We start from the raw sequence: 16,890 nt of genomic DNA, 5'->3' as shown, positions 1-16,890 counted from the left end.
GTTGTAAACAGATGTGCTGTCATCCAGGCTTTGTTGTTCCATTTATAGGGCACAGGTGGAGTAGATTTAACATATTTCTTAAGGGCCCTAGGATTTTTGGAATCGTAAGTGAACATTGGCTTCAACTTAAAGTCACCAGCTGCATTAGCCCGTAATGAGAGCCAGCCTGCCCTTTGAAGCTCTGAAGCCAGGCAGTGACTTCCCCTCTCTAAAGTCCTAGGTAGAGTCTTCTTCCAACAGAAGGCTGTTTCATCTATACTGAGAATCTGCCGTTTAGTGTAGCCACCTTCATGAAGTATCTTAGCTAGATCTTCTGGGTAACTTGTTAAAGCTTTTTGCGTCAGCATTTGCTGCTTCACCTTGCACTTCTACTTATATTATGGAGATGGCTTCTTTTTTAAACCTCGTGAACCAACCTCTGCTAGCTTCAAGCTTTTCTTCTGCAGCTTCTTCACCTCTCTCAACCTTCATAGAATTAAAGAGAGTTGGGGCTTGTTCTGGATTAGGGTTTGGTTTGAGGGAATGTTGTGGCTGGTTTGATCTATCCAAACCACTAAAACTTTCTCCATATCAGCAGTAAAGCTGTTTTTCTTTCTTACTATTTGTGTGTTCATTGAAGTACAACTTCTAATTTCCTTCAAGAACTTTTCCTTCACAGTCACAACTTGGCTATAACTGGTACACGAGGCCTAGCTTTTGGCCTGCCTCAGCTTTTGACATGCCTTCCTCACTAAGCTTGATCATTTCTGGCTTTTGATTTAAAGTGAGAGACATGTGACTCTTTCTTTCACTTGAACACTTAGAGGTCATTATAGGGTTATTAATTGGCCTAATTTCATTACTCTTGTGTCTCAGGGAATAGGGGGCCTGAGGAGAGGGAGAGAGATGGGGGAACGGCCAGTTGGTGGAGCAATCAGAACACACACAGTTGTTTGCTGTCTTGCACGGTTGCGTTTTGTGGCATCGCAAAACAGTTAAAATGGTAACATAAAAGATCACCATAACACATATAATAATAATGGAAAAGTTTGAAATACTGTGAGAACTACCAGAATGTGACACAGAGACATGAAGTGAACAAATGTTGTTGGAAAAATGGCACCTATAGCCTTGCTTGACTTAGGGTTGCCATAAACCTTCAATTCGTAAAAAATGCAGTATCTGCAAAGGACAGTGAAGTGCAGTAAAACAAGGTAGACCTGTACTTTTACGTGGTCACCTTAGAATTTCTCTTTTTGAAAATGGATTGAATGAAACCTCTCAAGATTAGAAAAAATGTATTTTGGCTTGAGGCTGAATTTGATAATCAGGTTTATCTTTTTATTTTTTAAAGAAAGATGATTTTTTTTCAAAGCAGTCCAGATATTAAGAGTTCTTTTTATGTTAAGTTTTAGTATGAGATGTGTGGAGATGGTAAGAATAATACTGCATTTCATTTAAGTTTTAGAATATGCTTCTGAGTTCTTTCAAGATTTATTTTCAACTTCTCTTGTCCTCAGCTACATGGTGTTGTGCATTCCATAATGATTCCACCTTGCAGTGAAATCGATTTCATTCTAAGATACACATTTTCAAAAGAAATTGGCTCCGGCTGAAGCTCTCATGTGCATGTGCATCAGAGTGTGTCGTGGCCTGCAGGACTGGGGCATTGTGGCTGCCCAGCACTAAAGCTGGCAGGACAAGCCCGATATGCGGATGCTCACTTCATCATTGCCGTGGCTGAGGCCTCTGTTGATTCAACCTTGGTTCTGTGGCTCTGCCTCAATAGACCCAGCTGTTTTTTGGCTTATTACCTTGGTTGACTTTTGTTGTCATTCATTTAGTCAGAAATTGCATGAAGGGAAACTCACTATATATAGCTTTGAAGTGTTTTTAAAGTTACACTCAAGAGGTATAACTATTTCTAGCATAGATGGAGCCATATTTCTTTTAGCTAGAAGTATGGTTTTAAATTGGCTGGAAACTTTCATGGGCTACTATTCTGCCATTTCGAAAAATGTTAGGAATCCTGTAAGCTTTCAAGTTGATCTTAAAATGTGGCATGGAACCATGGAAAGATGGTTTTTCTTTTTAAGACATATCTTTGTTAATTATAGGATATATTTTGTATTTTAGGTATTTCTGAGTTACTAAATCTCAAAAATGCATATTATTTTAATACTTAAGAACGCTTACTAATGTCTTTTTAGTTTCAGCCTGTTAATCTTTTAGAAAAATTAAATATTAGTAGCTGTAACTTTGAGAAGGCCTCTAATGTCTGCATCTTGAACATATGGTGACTCTTCTGTGGGAAAAGCTGTATTTCTTAGTTCTAGTGTCTCTGCCTCAAGAGTTTTGTTGCAAGGCACAACTGAATGTTATAAAAGAATTCTCTTATTGCTTTAAAACTGTGAGATTAATTTTTCATGCCTACTAAATTGTGATCAAGTGTTTTGGGATGGTAGATTCTAAAACAGATGTAACAATAAAACTTTAATATATTACCCAAGTTAGTTGAGAAAACATTATAGGATTACAAGAATTTGTTAGGGAATAATATGAAGTAGGTGAAATGGGAATATGGTGCCTGGAAAAAAAATCAGATTATTACAAGCATGTAAAATTAATTCAATGAACAGAATTTATTGAGTATTCAAAGTGTTAGGTTCTAGGCTGGTCATTGCTGATTCTGAGGTAAACAAGTTACGTTTCGTTTCCCCAGAGCTTGAATGACATATCTAAGTCAGCTTTCTGGACCAGGTGGCATTTAAGCTGAATTTTGAAAACAGGTAGAATTGTCAGGTGAAGAAATAGGGCAAAGGTATTTAGTTTCAAGAAACAGGATAGGAGAATAAGAGCATAGAGTTGTGGGGAAGCTGCAAGTCGGTCATCGTAATTTTAATGGAAGGGACGTGTGTGGTGGGGTGGTGAGATAGAAAGCTGTTTACACTTTACCCTCGGAGCCGCCTATCATCAGACTCACATTTTACAGAGACCCTCTAGTGGTGGCTTGGAGAATAGATCTGAAGCAAGACATCATGGTAGGAGTTTGTTACAGTAATTCAAGTTAGAAATGTTGAGATGCAGATAATTTAGGAAGAAGAGGAACTAACAGGGCTTGGTGATTGTATGATGGGGAATGAAGGTTGGTGAGAGAGACAAGGTCAAGGATAACTTGGTGATTTTATGATGGGGAATGAAGGTTGGTGAGAGAGACAAGGTCAAGGATAACTTGGTTTCTGGCTGGGACAACTAGGTGGATAGTGCCATTACCCAAGCTGTCTGATACATGGGAGGATTGGTTTGGGGTGGTATGTGGGGAAGTCACATGGTGATTCTCTTTTGCTTGTACTGAATTTGCAGAGCATGTAATCCAATGTGCGTATTTGGCAGTTAGGTTTACAGCCCAGAGCTGAGAGATCTAGGAGAGGGCATCCTCGTCTTGTGAGAGCCGGCAGGGTAAGGAGAGAGCAGGGTGGATGCTTAGAAGGGGGGTGGTGCTTGGATGGGAGACGGAGGAACAGCCAGAAAAGTAGGAGGAGAACTAGGAGAGGGTGACTGTACAGAAGCCAGTGGAAGAGGGAGTTTAAAGGAAACGGAAAGTGGTCGCAAAGTAATAATAACTTTACAAAAGATCAGAAAGCTGGACATCAAGTTTAGCAACAGAGAGGTCACTTGTGAACTGAGAGTGGACTGCAAGGAATCTCTTTGCTCTGAGAAGGTTGTTAATGACCACACATCAGTTATATGGATGATAAAAGCAAAGTAGAAATTTAACTTCATTTGAAAAAACATGAAAAACCTAAGGGTTCCTGTTCTTCTGTAAAGCATATATTTTATTTTTTTTTAAAAAGGAAGGTGAACATAGACTATATGTAAACTGGGGAGGGTGGTATACTTTTGTTTCATTTTATGACTTATTTTTGTATGAATCCTTAGTGCACATTCCAGTCTTGAAAGAATCAAACATAAGTAGATAACATACAATCTGTGTTTCTTTAAATTATATTGTACTTTTCTAGTTTGGATCTAGTGAAATATGGATAGAGAATGAGAGAAATATAACATGATTTTAAAAAATTCCATATGTGTGTATATATATATATATATATATATGATACACAGAGCAAGTACTACTGGAATTCATTTGATCCTCATAGAAAGCCACGTTATTAGATATTAAATTTATATTTATAATAAAGTATATTTTTACATATCTTTTTGGAGCCTTAAGTATTCTAAGTGTTTTTTAAATATTTATTTATTTTGGGCTGCGTTGGGTCTTTGTTGCTGTGCGTGGGCTTTCTCTAGTTGCGGTGAGCAGAGGCCACTCCTCGTTGCGGTGCGTGGGCTTCTCACTGCAGTGGCTTCTCGTGTTGCAGAGCACGGGCTCTAGGCGCACGGGCTTCAGTAGTTGTGGCGCACGGGCTTAGTTGCTCCATGGCATGTGGGATCTTCCCGGACTAGGGCTGGAACCCATGTCCCCTGCATTGGCAGGCGGATTCTTAACCACTGTGCCCCCAGGGAAGCCCTTAAGTGTACTTTAAAATAACTAATGGAGCTTATAAACGCTATGACTTGTTACGTGCTTAAATAGCTGTTCAGATGTATTATTTTCCTTAAGTGTTTTCTTATTTCTGTTAAAATATTTCTCTAGTTTTACAGTTTTCTAACTTTAAAGTATATAAATGGAAACTCAAAATTTGAATATAATGTTTTAATTAGAATTGGTTTCCTAATATTGTAAGCAGTACAAATGTTTGTGTTACAGAAGTGCATAATGTTTTAGAAAAGGTTTTTTTTTCTTTTTCCTTAAGAATTTATAAGACATTCTTGACATGACGTCAAGAAAATTCAGAAAATTTCAGAAAATCACGAGAAAATTCAGTAGTACCGTTAAAAAGTAGCCTTTTCCACAAATGGGTATATAGATTATAAAACAGTTTTTTCATTCAAATTTTTTAAACCTTATTAAGAAAAAGGAGACAGGGCTTCCCTGGTGGCGCAGTGGTTGAGAGTCCGCCTGCCAATGCAGGGGACACGGGTTCGTGCCCCGGTCCAGGAAGATCCCACATGCCGCGGAGCGGCTGGGCCCGTGAGCCATGGCCACTGAGCCTGCGTGTCCGGAGCCTGTGCTCCGCAACGGGAGAAGCCACAACAGTGAGAGGCCCGCGTACTGCAAAAAAAAAAAAAAAAAAGAAAAGAAAAAGGAGACAGTCTTCCCATTGTTACCACTTTGTCTTCTCTCTCACAGCACCATTTCAGAGTGGCAAAGGAGAAGAGCTATTAATTAATTTAAATCTTTCTTTCACTTCATCTTTCTTGACTGTGAATTAATCTTCATTCTGTGCTTCCTGCACACACACGTTCTCTTGCATGCTCACGTGTGCTCAGGGAAGTGGGAGTGAGTGCGCCAGCCATTGTCTAATAAGATAGCCTTTAACTTTTCTTTCCACAATTCGGGCATGAGACCTGCCTTGATGTAGCCATGAGTAAAAATGTATTCTGGATGTTATTCGTCAGCGGTATTGGAAGAGAAATTTTATGGTTAGAATCTTGGTAAGATCTACTTGGAAAGCAGCAGTTTAATAAAAGTCTGTTGTAGCTTCAGTACAGTACATTTCCTTCTGGCTTTAGGTGATTTTAAAGTCTTGATTGTCCTAGTGGTATATTCAAACAGACTTTCATACTAACTAATACATGATATTTCATTTTATTAAAAAATCGTACTTAGTTTCATTTTAAATGCTCAAACTTAAAAATATGTGTATTCTTCAACACAACTAAGCATGCATTTTTATAAACTTGGAGAGTTTATTCACTTAAAGTTTTGTTGTTTCCAGCTTGGATTAAAGACAGTATATAATTTGTAGCTCAGTGGAGTGGAATTGATAATGAACCTTTAATTTTTCTATGTTTATGTTTGATTTGTTTTACTCTTTTATTTAGTTTTAATGTTTTTGATGTAAAATATTCAAACTCATTTTCTACTTCTGACTTAGGTTCAACCTTAAAGTGCAATTGCAGATTCTAGCAAGCTTCATGCTCACTGGAGTTTCTGGAGGTGCAAAGTATGCTCAGAATGGACAACTTTTTGGCCGTTTCAAGCTTACTGAAACACTTTCTGAAGATACTTTGGCTGGACGGCTGGTGATGACCAAAGTCAATGCTGTTTATTTATTACCAGTCCCTAAAGAGAAGTTAGTACAGACCCAGGGAACCAAAGAGAAGGTTTATGAAGCTACTATTGAAGAAAAAACAAAAGAATATATATTTTTAAGGATATCCAGGGAATGCTGTGAAGAACTTAATCTTCGGCCTGATTATGACACACAGGTATGTTTTGAAGTGTGGCAGCTTCACTGTGGTTGTCTGTAGTTTCCCTGTCAGCAGATCCTCTTCTTCTGGTTTGTTTTCCCTCCCTCTGCCACAACTAGAAGTGCAGTTGCCTTTGAAGTATTGATTCTGGTGGGTGGAGAATTGGACCTTTGATAACTTTTAGAGAAAATCTGTTCTCTTTAAGTAAAATCTAAAATTTTCCAGTTTTATACGAGGTCAAGCTTTCTGATTTCTGTTTTAAATCAGCAGCGGAAGAACAGATTAAAATAAACTAAGCTAGATCCTGGGGCAGTTCTTATCTGAAGTTGTATCTGCTCCTGTTCTTTTTTTTTTTTTTGCGGTACGCGGGCCTCTCACTGTTGTGGCCTCTCCCGTTGCGGAGCACAGGCTCCGGACGCACAGGCTCAGCGGCCATGGCTCACGGGCCCAGCCGCTCCGCAGCATGTGGGATCTTCCTGGACCCGGGCACGAACCCGTGTCCCCTGCATCGGCAGGTGGACTCTCAACCACTGCGCCACCAGGGAAGCCCTGCTCTTGTTCTTTTTGTCTTTATTGATTTTTAGGTGAACTGTGCTCAGTCTCCCATATTTAACTGGAAAGCTACTCTTTTTTTCTTTTTAAATATAGCATTTGGTGAATATTATCCATTCATAGTAAATCGATACAGTGTCATAGGCCTGGTTTTAACCCTTGAGAGATGATATTTCACAGATGTTCTACTAATTTTATCAAATATATTCTTCTTAGGAATGGTGGAATCAGATAATCTTTATTTAGAGATTAAGTAATTTACAAGTGCCTCAGTTTCTTTAGCTGAAAAATGAGGTTAATAATAGTATACACGTCATTGGTGCTATTAAACGGGATAATCTATGTAAAGTGCATGTTACAGTGCCTGGCACTGAATAAACAAAGCAAATATTAGGCATAGTAAGTATTATTACACTATGATTACACTTTAAAGGCATCTCTAAACTTGGCCCCTGTAAAAGGTATCTCCACAGAGCATTCTAGGAAGCTGAAAAGCACTGATGTTGGCTTTAATGCTTTTAAAAAAATTTTTTTTGTTTTGTCTTTCAGGTTGAACTTCAGTTTCAATTAAATCGATTACCCCTCTGTGAAATGCATTATGCGCTAGACAGGATCAAGGACAATGGGGTTTTGTTTCCAGACATCACTATGACTCCAACCATACCTTGGAGTCCCAACAGGTACAAAAAAGAGATATCTCATTCCAGAAGTTACATAAATTTTAAATTTAATATCTGTATCAAATAACTCAAATATGTTTATAAGAAAGTTTCCATATATTCTTCAAGAGAGATGTTATTAGTTGAGAAAAGAGAGTACAAGAACTCTTAGAATGAAGCATTTGAAGTTCATCATCGATTTTCTTCACTTTTCCTCAGAGTCTAAAAGAGTTCTATTGCTTTTCTCAACAGCCTTAATTTGATAGAATGCCAAGCAATTTAGGAATATTCCTGAGTAGAAGCTGAATAGGGAAACTAGGGCCTTTCTAAAGTGGTTCAAATAGTTAATTTAAAATAATTTTTGAATAGGGAAGACATTTTTGTAATTTAGGAAAATGGAGGAAGTATCATGGAAGATGCTGTAAAGTTAATTGTTATGTAAATATTTTTCTGCTTAATTCTCTTTACACATCTTTACATGTAGTTAAATATGATACCTCTGTTTTGTTTCCAGACTAACTGTAGTGACAGCTCTATGACTGCATCTTTTTTATTCTTTTACTGGATTTTATCCTCTTGGCCCCTGCCCATGCCCAGCTCACTCCACCTTTTTTTTGTTTTTAAATCTCAGTGGCTCCACAAACTAGTTTATTTTTTAATCACTTGTGTCAATCTAGTCATGGTAGCGTGGCCCTGCTCCATCTCTGACGGAGGCTCTGGTATCTTTACTGAGTGGTTTCCAAGGTCACCCTGGGTGCTGACATGAGCTGGCAGACAGGGGAAGCAGGAGCACGGAGGGCCATGTAGGAAATTTTTATGGGCCAGACCTAGGAGTGACTTATATCATTTCCCCTCACACTTCATTTCTTCTGGTCCTAAAAACAGAACAAAGCAAAATATGCCTTATAATACAAAATCCAAGTCATTTCTCCCTTGTTTTCACTTTCCTCATTCTTGTTTTTACTGCCAAAGTCCTTGAGCAAGGGTGGCCACCCTACCTGCAGTGTATTCTCTCTCCTCGCCCCTGTGATCTTGCTCTCTGCTGCTCTCACCCTCCTGAAAGTGGTGAGTGGCCCACCGATTGTAAACACCCAGTGACATCTCATAGTGTTAGCTCTTATGTGATTCAGCTTCTCTGCATCCTTCCCTTTCCATCCCTAGAGCCAGTGCGTAATTTAGAGCTGGACTATTTCAGTAGCCTTCTAGTTGGTCGTCAGTCCTGCTGTCTGTGTCTCTATTCTGTGGTCCAACCCACATACTTCTTCCAGAGTTACTTTGCTAAAATAATCATTTCATTTCACTGCTTATAAACCTCTGAAGGGCTTCTGCTTGATATGCAGATAAAGTCTGAACGTCCTAATACAAAACTCATATTATGTGGTCTCATTGACAATGCTTCTCAACAGTATCTTTTCAGGTTTCTTTTACTTTTTTCTTCTTACTCTCCCTTTCTTCCTTTAAATCGTCATGTTCTAGCCATATAGAATTACTTTGATGTTTGTTTAATTTGCCCTGAACTTATTTGCCTCCTTATCTTTTAAAAAATTCTTTAAAGTTAAAAAAAATCGTGGTAAAATCTACATAACGTAAAATTTACCATGTTAACCATTTTTAAAGTGTGCAGTTCAAGAGTGCTAAGTGTACTCACATTGTTGTGTAGTTTATCTCCGGAACCTTTTCATGTTGCAAAACTGAAACTTTATACTCATTAAATGCTGCATTTCCCCCTCCCCCAGCCCTGTGTTCTATCTGTGTTTTTTTCTCCCTGAAATAATCTTTGCCCAATATTGATCTATTGGAGGATCTACCTGTCCTTTAAAATTTAGTCCCGCTCAAGGACTCTCTCCTTCTAGTAAATGAATATGCTCTTCCTTTTCATTATTTCAACAAATATTTATTGATGCCTAGTATGTGCTAGGTTCAGTCAGTTTTGTACTCTCAAGCATAATTTCTCTAAAATTGATTTTTCTCAGTTGTGTACATTTCTGCTGTTCTCATTAGACTCTGAGCTTTTTAGAAGAGACCACATCTTATTTGTCTTTGAATCTCCAACACAGCCTTGCACATTATTAACATATGACACATTTAAGTTAATAAGAGTATCATGTTTAAAGAAGAAAATTAGGGTTTCAAATGTGAGGCTATACCAGTAAACTTATAGGCATTGACTTGATATGTTCACTTCTGAAAAATATATTGTGTATAGCAGTATATTCAAATACCACTGATTGCAAGTGTTAACTGCAAAAGTAAGGAAATGTCAAGTAGCAGAAAACTTTCAAGCAGGAAGAGATTTCATACCACTATAATTTAAATAGTAATTAAAAATGTATCTAGGTCTAGGAACGCTGAGAAGCTATTAGCCATTTAAAATCTTTTCTAGAATAAGGTGGAATATAGAAAGATAAATGAAATTGAGAAATTATTCTTGAGCATGTAGTCTATAAATTAATCACAACAATGCGTCAGACCAGGAAAAAAAAAAGAACTTAGAATTAATTTGGTTCAGGGAATAAAATAACTCTTATTTTATTCAGAGTAAACTTGAAAAGACTTTATATTGTTTTAATTGTGAAATTCAGAGATGACTTTTACCAGCATGTTTATTGTAAATCTTCTTCCCTTTATTAAGCAGGTAGTATAATAAATAGAGACAATTTGTTTTACTTATTGGCTTTCTGTAAATGTTCATCATTCATGACCAGAAACTATAGAGATGACTCACATTGGTAAAGTTTCTGATCTACTCTGAAGCGTTTATTTGCACTGAAACAATTGACAAGTAGAATGGTCTATATAAATAAAATGAAGAGATATCAACATATTTTAGAATTATACCCGTAAATCTGTCACTAATCTCTTAGATTTATACTTATGTATATAATCTAATATCGATCTCATTCATAAGTTCATTAAAGTCCCCAAATTTGAGAGATTAGAGGGTATTCTAAAAACATTTTTTGATTTTCAAAAGTGTGTGCTGGTCAAGTAATATCTTGTTTTTCTGAGATCCTCAGAAAATACTATAGTAATAGAAGTCAAAGTTAATTTTGCACTTATTGCTCAGTTATTTTTCTTAACAGCTTACATGCATTATCTTATTTGATCCTTTAAAATATCTATCTGATGCAAGTATCATTATCTCCATGTACAGATAAAGGAACCATTGGGGTCAGATATCGTAGGATCATAGCGGTCAGGTATAGATGCATGCGACAGTTTGTTGGATTGACTGTGGCTTAAACAAATAGAAGTAGAGGCCCAGAGCTGGGTGGTCGAGGGCTGGTATGGAGGCTCAGCAGTACCTTTGCAGACCTAGTCTCCCTTTTCTCTCTACTTAGAGAGCATATTAGTTTTCTTCGTGATGCCTGTTGTTGCCTCATGATTATAAGATGGCTTCTGCAGTTTTATTTATCATGAGCTTTTTCCAGCAAGGTGAAGGAGGAAGGCAAAGGAGCAGGAAGGCTTTCTTCTAGAGAGGCTTTGTTTTGTTTTATTGGGTATAGAAGCCCTTCTGAGGGACTTCTTTTACGTCTCGTTGACCAGAGTTGGGTCTCCAGCCACAGAGGCTGGAAAGGGAGTATTATAGCTGTCTGGGCTCAGTAGTAGAAGGAGGAAGAGATGGGCACCGCAGGTGGTTTGGGGGTAACCATTCCACAGTGTCTGCCACGTGTAGTAGCTCTGGACTTAGTACTTACCTAAAGGAGTTTCCTCATTTGTAGGAGATGGAGCATTGCTAGGTACTGGCAGAATTATGAGTAAAGAAACTGGTTAATGCTGAGGGATTCTTTGGAGTTTTCGTGAATGGCTTCCAGGAAATCTAGTGCCACTGGTCAGAGTCCTTTTGTTTTTTACTTAAAAAAAGTTAAATTTCAGAAAAATAAATAATAACATTTATTTTATTATTAATAATTACATCATATGCTTAAAATTTGTTTTTAAAATTGGTTTTCTAAGGTTTAAAATTAGGAGAATTTTGTTTGTTTGAAGTTATCTATCATAATATATAGCATTAGTTATAATTTTTTGAAACTGAAAGAGTTAAGAAAACTTTCCATAAATAACTAGCTTCTGTTTGAGTAGAGTGTAGCCTCACGGAGTGGGCATTTTGCTGTCTAAACTGTGTCCTCCTATTTCAGGATTATTTTGTAGGCATTTTGCAAATTTTCTAAGAGTCTCTTTACACGCCCTTCCTATTTTGGTTTACATCTCTATCATTTTTACCATAGTTGTTGCAATATTTAGTATTATAATTGTAGTTATGAGAAAGAATGCTGTTGATTCTCCACTTAGTTTGATCCCTTTCAGCATCTGCCGTCCATTTAAATCTTCAAAACTTAGCCAAGTCATAGAAGGGACACTAATAAGATAGATTTCATTACAACAGCCATTTGTGTTGCCATGACAGGTGTTCTGTACCCAGAAAAATAGGACGTACGTATGTTATTTGTGTGTGTGAAAATAATCAGAAAACATTTCATATTGTTTGACCTTAAAAAAAAACCCTGCTATTTTCTGAATTAAGAACTTTATAAAAGTTTGATATCTCTTAACCAGTGACACAGGTTTTTCTCTTTTTCTTTTGTTTTAAATTTTACTGAAAGATCTTTCAATGGATTAGAATTTGAAAATCAGTTAGTTTCCCTTTTCCATTTTATTTGCTATGCAAAGAAGCTGCTGTTACATAGCAACTAGACTGGAAGTGTGTTGTGATGTCTCTTGGTTAGTTACCAGAATCTTTTTGCACTTGGAAAGGACAGGATAACTAAAGTGAATTTTGATCAGAGTAGTAAAACACCCTACACCGACTTTGTTGGGAATTTTTTAAAAAGTAGTTTTAGAATAAGCATTTGTTTTTATAGATGCTATGTTATGTCAGTATTTTTAATGGTTCAGTGAAATCCAAGATACTTGTGTGCCATGTTCTGCTTATGAATAAGATGCATGTGTTTAAAATAACTTACATATTAATTTTCTTTAGACAATGGGATGAGCAGTTGGATCCTCGGCTAAACGCAAAACAGAAAGAGGCTGTTCTGGCCGTTACGACCCCACTTTCAATACAGCTGCCTCCTGTTCTCATCATCGGCCCCTATGGCACCGGCAAAACATTCACCCTGGCTCAGGCCGTCAAGCACATTCTCCAGCAGCAGGAGACCAGGTGAGATGGCGTTGTGTGTGCCCTGGTCTCATCAGAAGGGCACAGTTTCTGTCCTTGTTGTGAAGACAAAGCAAGGGCTAGAGAGACAATTTTCATCTTGCTTGTAAAAATTAAAAAAAGATACAAATAAAGAAAAAGAGCCACACTCAAACCCCAAAGCACTAAAATTTGAATTCTCTGAAAACGTACTGTTTTTAAAAATTGGCAACATAGAGAATGGTAGCTTTTAAATAGTCCTCAAAACGCCAAGTCTGCTAAGAGATTGTGATAAATGTTAGTGCCAAAAGGGTTGGGTTTTTAAAAAATAATTTTATATGATAGATTTAAAAATAATTTGGGGGAACTTATCTCCTTTACAGCTTAAAGAGTAATTAAGCTTTAGTAATAATTTCCTAGAAGCATAACTGAATAATATGTTAGAGGTTACTGAGTAGGTTGAGGGAAATGTATTATATTAAAATGGCCACTGCTTTTTTTTGGTATTATACTGCTTGAATGGTTTTGTGTTTCATCATTCTTTTTATTTGCACCATTTATTTCAGCAGGATTCTCATTTGCACCCATTCTAATAGTGCTGCTGATCTCTACATAAAGGATTATTTACATCCATATGTAGAAGCAGGCAATCCCCAGGCAAGACCTCTCAGGTATTCTTTTAAGGCTTATTATGTCTCTGTATCATACTTTATTATTCTTAAGAAAAGGTGTCTATAAAGATTTTAGTAACTTTGAGAAAACCAAAATCTTTAACTGTGCATTGGCATTTGGAGGTTATGCCTTTTGAAGAAACCATTTAAATTAAGGAAAAATTTAAAAATCTTTGACCATTTCTTAAACATTAAGTAAAGAGAAAGACATCCTTTTTTAAGTTTTGTATGTAAAAAATGTGGTTACAATCTGAGCCGATTTTGATGTGTTCCTCTAAAAGCTACTATATATAAATTTATGATTAAATCAATTTTAATTAAAATTCTAGCATATTTTGCATGGCAGAGTAGTCATGCAGTGATAGTTGTTTATGGAAATAAAATTTTGACTGTGATCATGCAGGTAATTTCATAGACGCTACACATTTAGAGAAGCATGAAATTGAAGTGATTTCTGCAGCACGGTGTAACCGACTGGTACTTATAGCTCTTTGCTATCATTTAAGAGATAAAGAAAATTCTAGGTTAATACAGGTCTACTAAGTGTCTATGGATATGAAATGTTCTTAGATATAGGGTTGTGGGGGAATAAAATCCTTTTCTTCAGAAAACAATAAAGAACCATTAAATGGTTATTATACCATTTGCTCTCATTGTTATATGAATTAATGTTTAGTTTTGCCATTTTACAAACTAATATGTCATGCCCTATGTTGTTCAAATACAATTATTGTTTAAAAATTAATTTCTAACCACACTTTTGAATCATAATTCACTAACTTTTTCTTTCTAGTTGAGCTTAGGCATGGAAAAATGAGGTTACGCTATTTAATTCTTTAGTAACCATAAGCAAAGCCATTCGAATGATTTTGCAATTGCATTAAAAAGAACAAAAGAGAAAAAAGTGGCATGGCCTGTTAACACAGGTTTTTATGCCGTACTCTGTTTCTACTCTGAAGACAAATTAGAGAAGAAATAAGTATTTTAAGTAGAACTCAGTTTTATTTGATAAGAAAATATCACATGTATATAGTCACTATAAATGAAAATGTGATATTTACCAATGGATAAATTCATCGAAAACTAGTTTGCTTCAGATTCTAATCTTTTTTAGCCCCTAAGTGAAATTGAGTTAGCTAGTAGCATTTTTGCTGTGAGTGTTCTTACTTCAGTGTCGATAAGATGTTTTATTGTTGGTAGAGCTTGTGTGTGTGCTTATGTTTGTGTATGTATGTTATGTAGGAACTGTGACAATCTCATTTATCATTGTACTTGGCTTGGAAACAGTGGAGTGAAGACCCCTCAAAGCTTGGTTGACCTAGCATAGGTCATTTGACATTTGGGGCAGGAGAGCTGTGGTTGATGAACACTGAACTCCATTATTTGGCTAGCATTATGTTTAGCTTTTCCCATGTAAAATTATTGTTTGGGTGTTACAATCCAACATGTAGTGCATCTAAACATGTAGGATAAGAAGTTATGTTCCAGTAGGGTCTATGTATAGTTGTAGTGGCCCAAATACAGAAACTTGCCCTCTAGCAGAAAATATTTGAATTTATTTAAATACAAATTTCATGTTATTTCATTTAATAAGTGGAATAAAATAAGAAAAGACTTGGGCCTTTATGTGGCGCTGTATTTTCGCCATAGTTTTTCTGTTCAGGAAAGATGTTAACTTGTGAATGTATTTCCTAGGAGGGTTAATACATTGAAATGTTAGGATTTATTAGCACCATCTATTATATTAACTGAGATTAATTTATAATTTTCCTAATGGACAACAAATATGAGTGGTATGGGAGATGCAGTAGAGAAAATTAGAATGGCCGAGCACTCTGGGGAGATCAGCTTTATGTGAATTGTCCCAGAACGCAGGGGAAAGAACACAAGAGGGTCCTAAGTGTCCGCATGTGACCTTGAAGACTTGTTGTCTCTGTGGAATAAGAGCGATGATGACAAGTTGACCTTCCCACACTGTAGCTTAGAGTGGGCCCTAGTAAACGTGACAAAGTAGGAAAATAGCCATAAACATTAAATAGTTAAAACAGTAAATATGTTTAAATATGCACACTTGTCGTTAAAATGTATAAAATTCTATTAGTTGCCAGGAGTTGAGCTTAAATTATTTTGGGATGGAGGTTTTAGAATCCATTTTAATTATATTTAGTTTCAGTTTTTATTCTTACTTTATTAGAATTAGAAGATTTTAAAATGGAATAGAGAGGAAAACATAGTTTCTGTGTATGCTTCTGAAAATCAGTAGCTGATTCTGGCAGAGCTATCACTTATTAGATAAAGGCTATCTATGGAGAAAGTGTACATTTACTGTTTTCTGGACAAATAGAAGGTATATGTTGTTTTATAAAGATCTTTAAATAAATAAATAAGGTCTTTCCGATTCTGTAGTATCTTATGTAATAATATTTTGGGGGTGTTCATTGCATATGAATTCAATACATGAATAAAATTTCAGTGAATTAAAGTGATATATTACCAGACAGTCTTCTGTTTTAAATTTCAGTATAATTCATGTGGGGTATGTGGACAGTTTATTTCTAGAAATATGTAAATTACTTAGTTGGTGTCACCTTTTATACCATGGACTTGAAAGTGTCAGTTCTCCAATTTTGAAAAATGTTGTTGGATGTGTTTTAAGTAATCTTATAGACAGTGTCTACCTTAAATGTTGCACAAGATGGAAGTACTGAGAAAATATTTAAGTCTTTTTTAAGTCAGCACTAGACTATTATATTTTTAAGGAAATGGGCCTAATGATCAAACTTTGTATTCTTACTAACTTCATCTTGAGTTAGCTTTCCAAGGTAACTCCAAAAAGTCAGTAATGAGGCTTAGAACTTCAATTTCTATTTTTTCTTTGAGAAAGAAGCAGTGCCTGGAGTTAGATTTGATAAGTAATTTGGAAAATGAATTTTTCAATTTTATAATGAAATGTTCACTTAAGAAAATATGGGAAAGCATGAAGAATCAAAATTATCTATAACCTTACCAGTCAGAGATAACTACTACTAACATTTTACAGTTTAATTTCTAGTCATTTATATGCTTAAATACGCACACGTAAGTTAATATTAATGGAATCATAATTTGTAAATACTTTTTCAGATAATTTGTAAAATGAGATTTTTCATATATTTAAAAGTAAATTCTGCTTTGCTGATTTGATTAAATATTTTTTTATTAAAACCTAAAACATGTTTAAGATTTTTACATCTTTTAGGAGTGGTGTTGGTTACTTTCACAGTCCTTCCTATCATAGTAATGCTTTTAAAATACATTACTTTCCTCTATTACAATTTATTTATAAGTTAGGGACATTTATTAAATGCTTTTTTTTTGCTTTGCTTTGCTTAAAAAAAGACAATAACCAGTTTTAATTGTTTCATGGAGGGTTAGAACACATTGTAGAAGATCATGAGGTTAGTGTTTGTGCATATGACATTTGAGCTGCCTTTGAAACGCTCTAGAGGAGACAGATGTCAAATAAATAGTTGGATATGCATCTTGGAGCTCAGAGGTGAGGCCTTGGCTGGAGAGAGAAGAATGTGTGAGTCAT

At 36.0% G+C, this 16,890-nt stretch overlaps 1 protein-coding gene across 3 annotated transcripts in view; it reads left to right on the top strand.

Annotated features, from left to right (window-relative positions):
* The window catches only part of HELZ (helicase with zinc finger), a 156,496-nt gene that overhangs the window by 58,154 nt on the left and 81,452 nt on the right, over window positions 1-16,890 (top strand). For 2 of the 3 annotated variants that reach the window (XM_022589869.3, XM_022589867.3), the window contains 4 exons: window positions 5,982-6,315; window positions 7,399-7,529; window positions 12,490-12,669; window positions 13,212-13,316. In XM_022589869.3, the coding sequence (XP_022445577.1) occupies window positions 5,982-6,315; window positions 7,399-7,529; window positions 12,490-12,669; window positions 13,212-13,316 (750 nt within the window). The remainder of the gene's footprint in view (window positions 1-5,981; window positions 6,316-7,398; window positions 7,530-12,489; window positions 12,670-13,211; window positions 13,317-16,890) is intronic. The other variant, XM_022589872.3, reaches the window with a different exon arrangement.

Source organism: Delphinapterus leucas, chromosome 19, assembly GCF_059928025.1.
Source record: "Delphinapterus leucas isolate spDelLeu-1000000601 "Yukka" chromosome 19, BTC_Dleu_Yukka2, whole genome shotgun sequence".
Lineage (NCBI taxonomy): Eukaryota > Metazoa > Chordata > Mammalia > Artiodactyla > Monodontidae > Delphinapterus > Delphinapterus leucas.
Note: the sequence above shows the minus strand (reverse complement) of the source record. Positions and strands in the feature narration are given on the sequence as shown.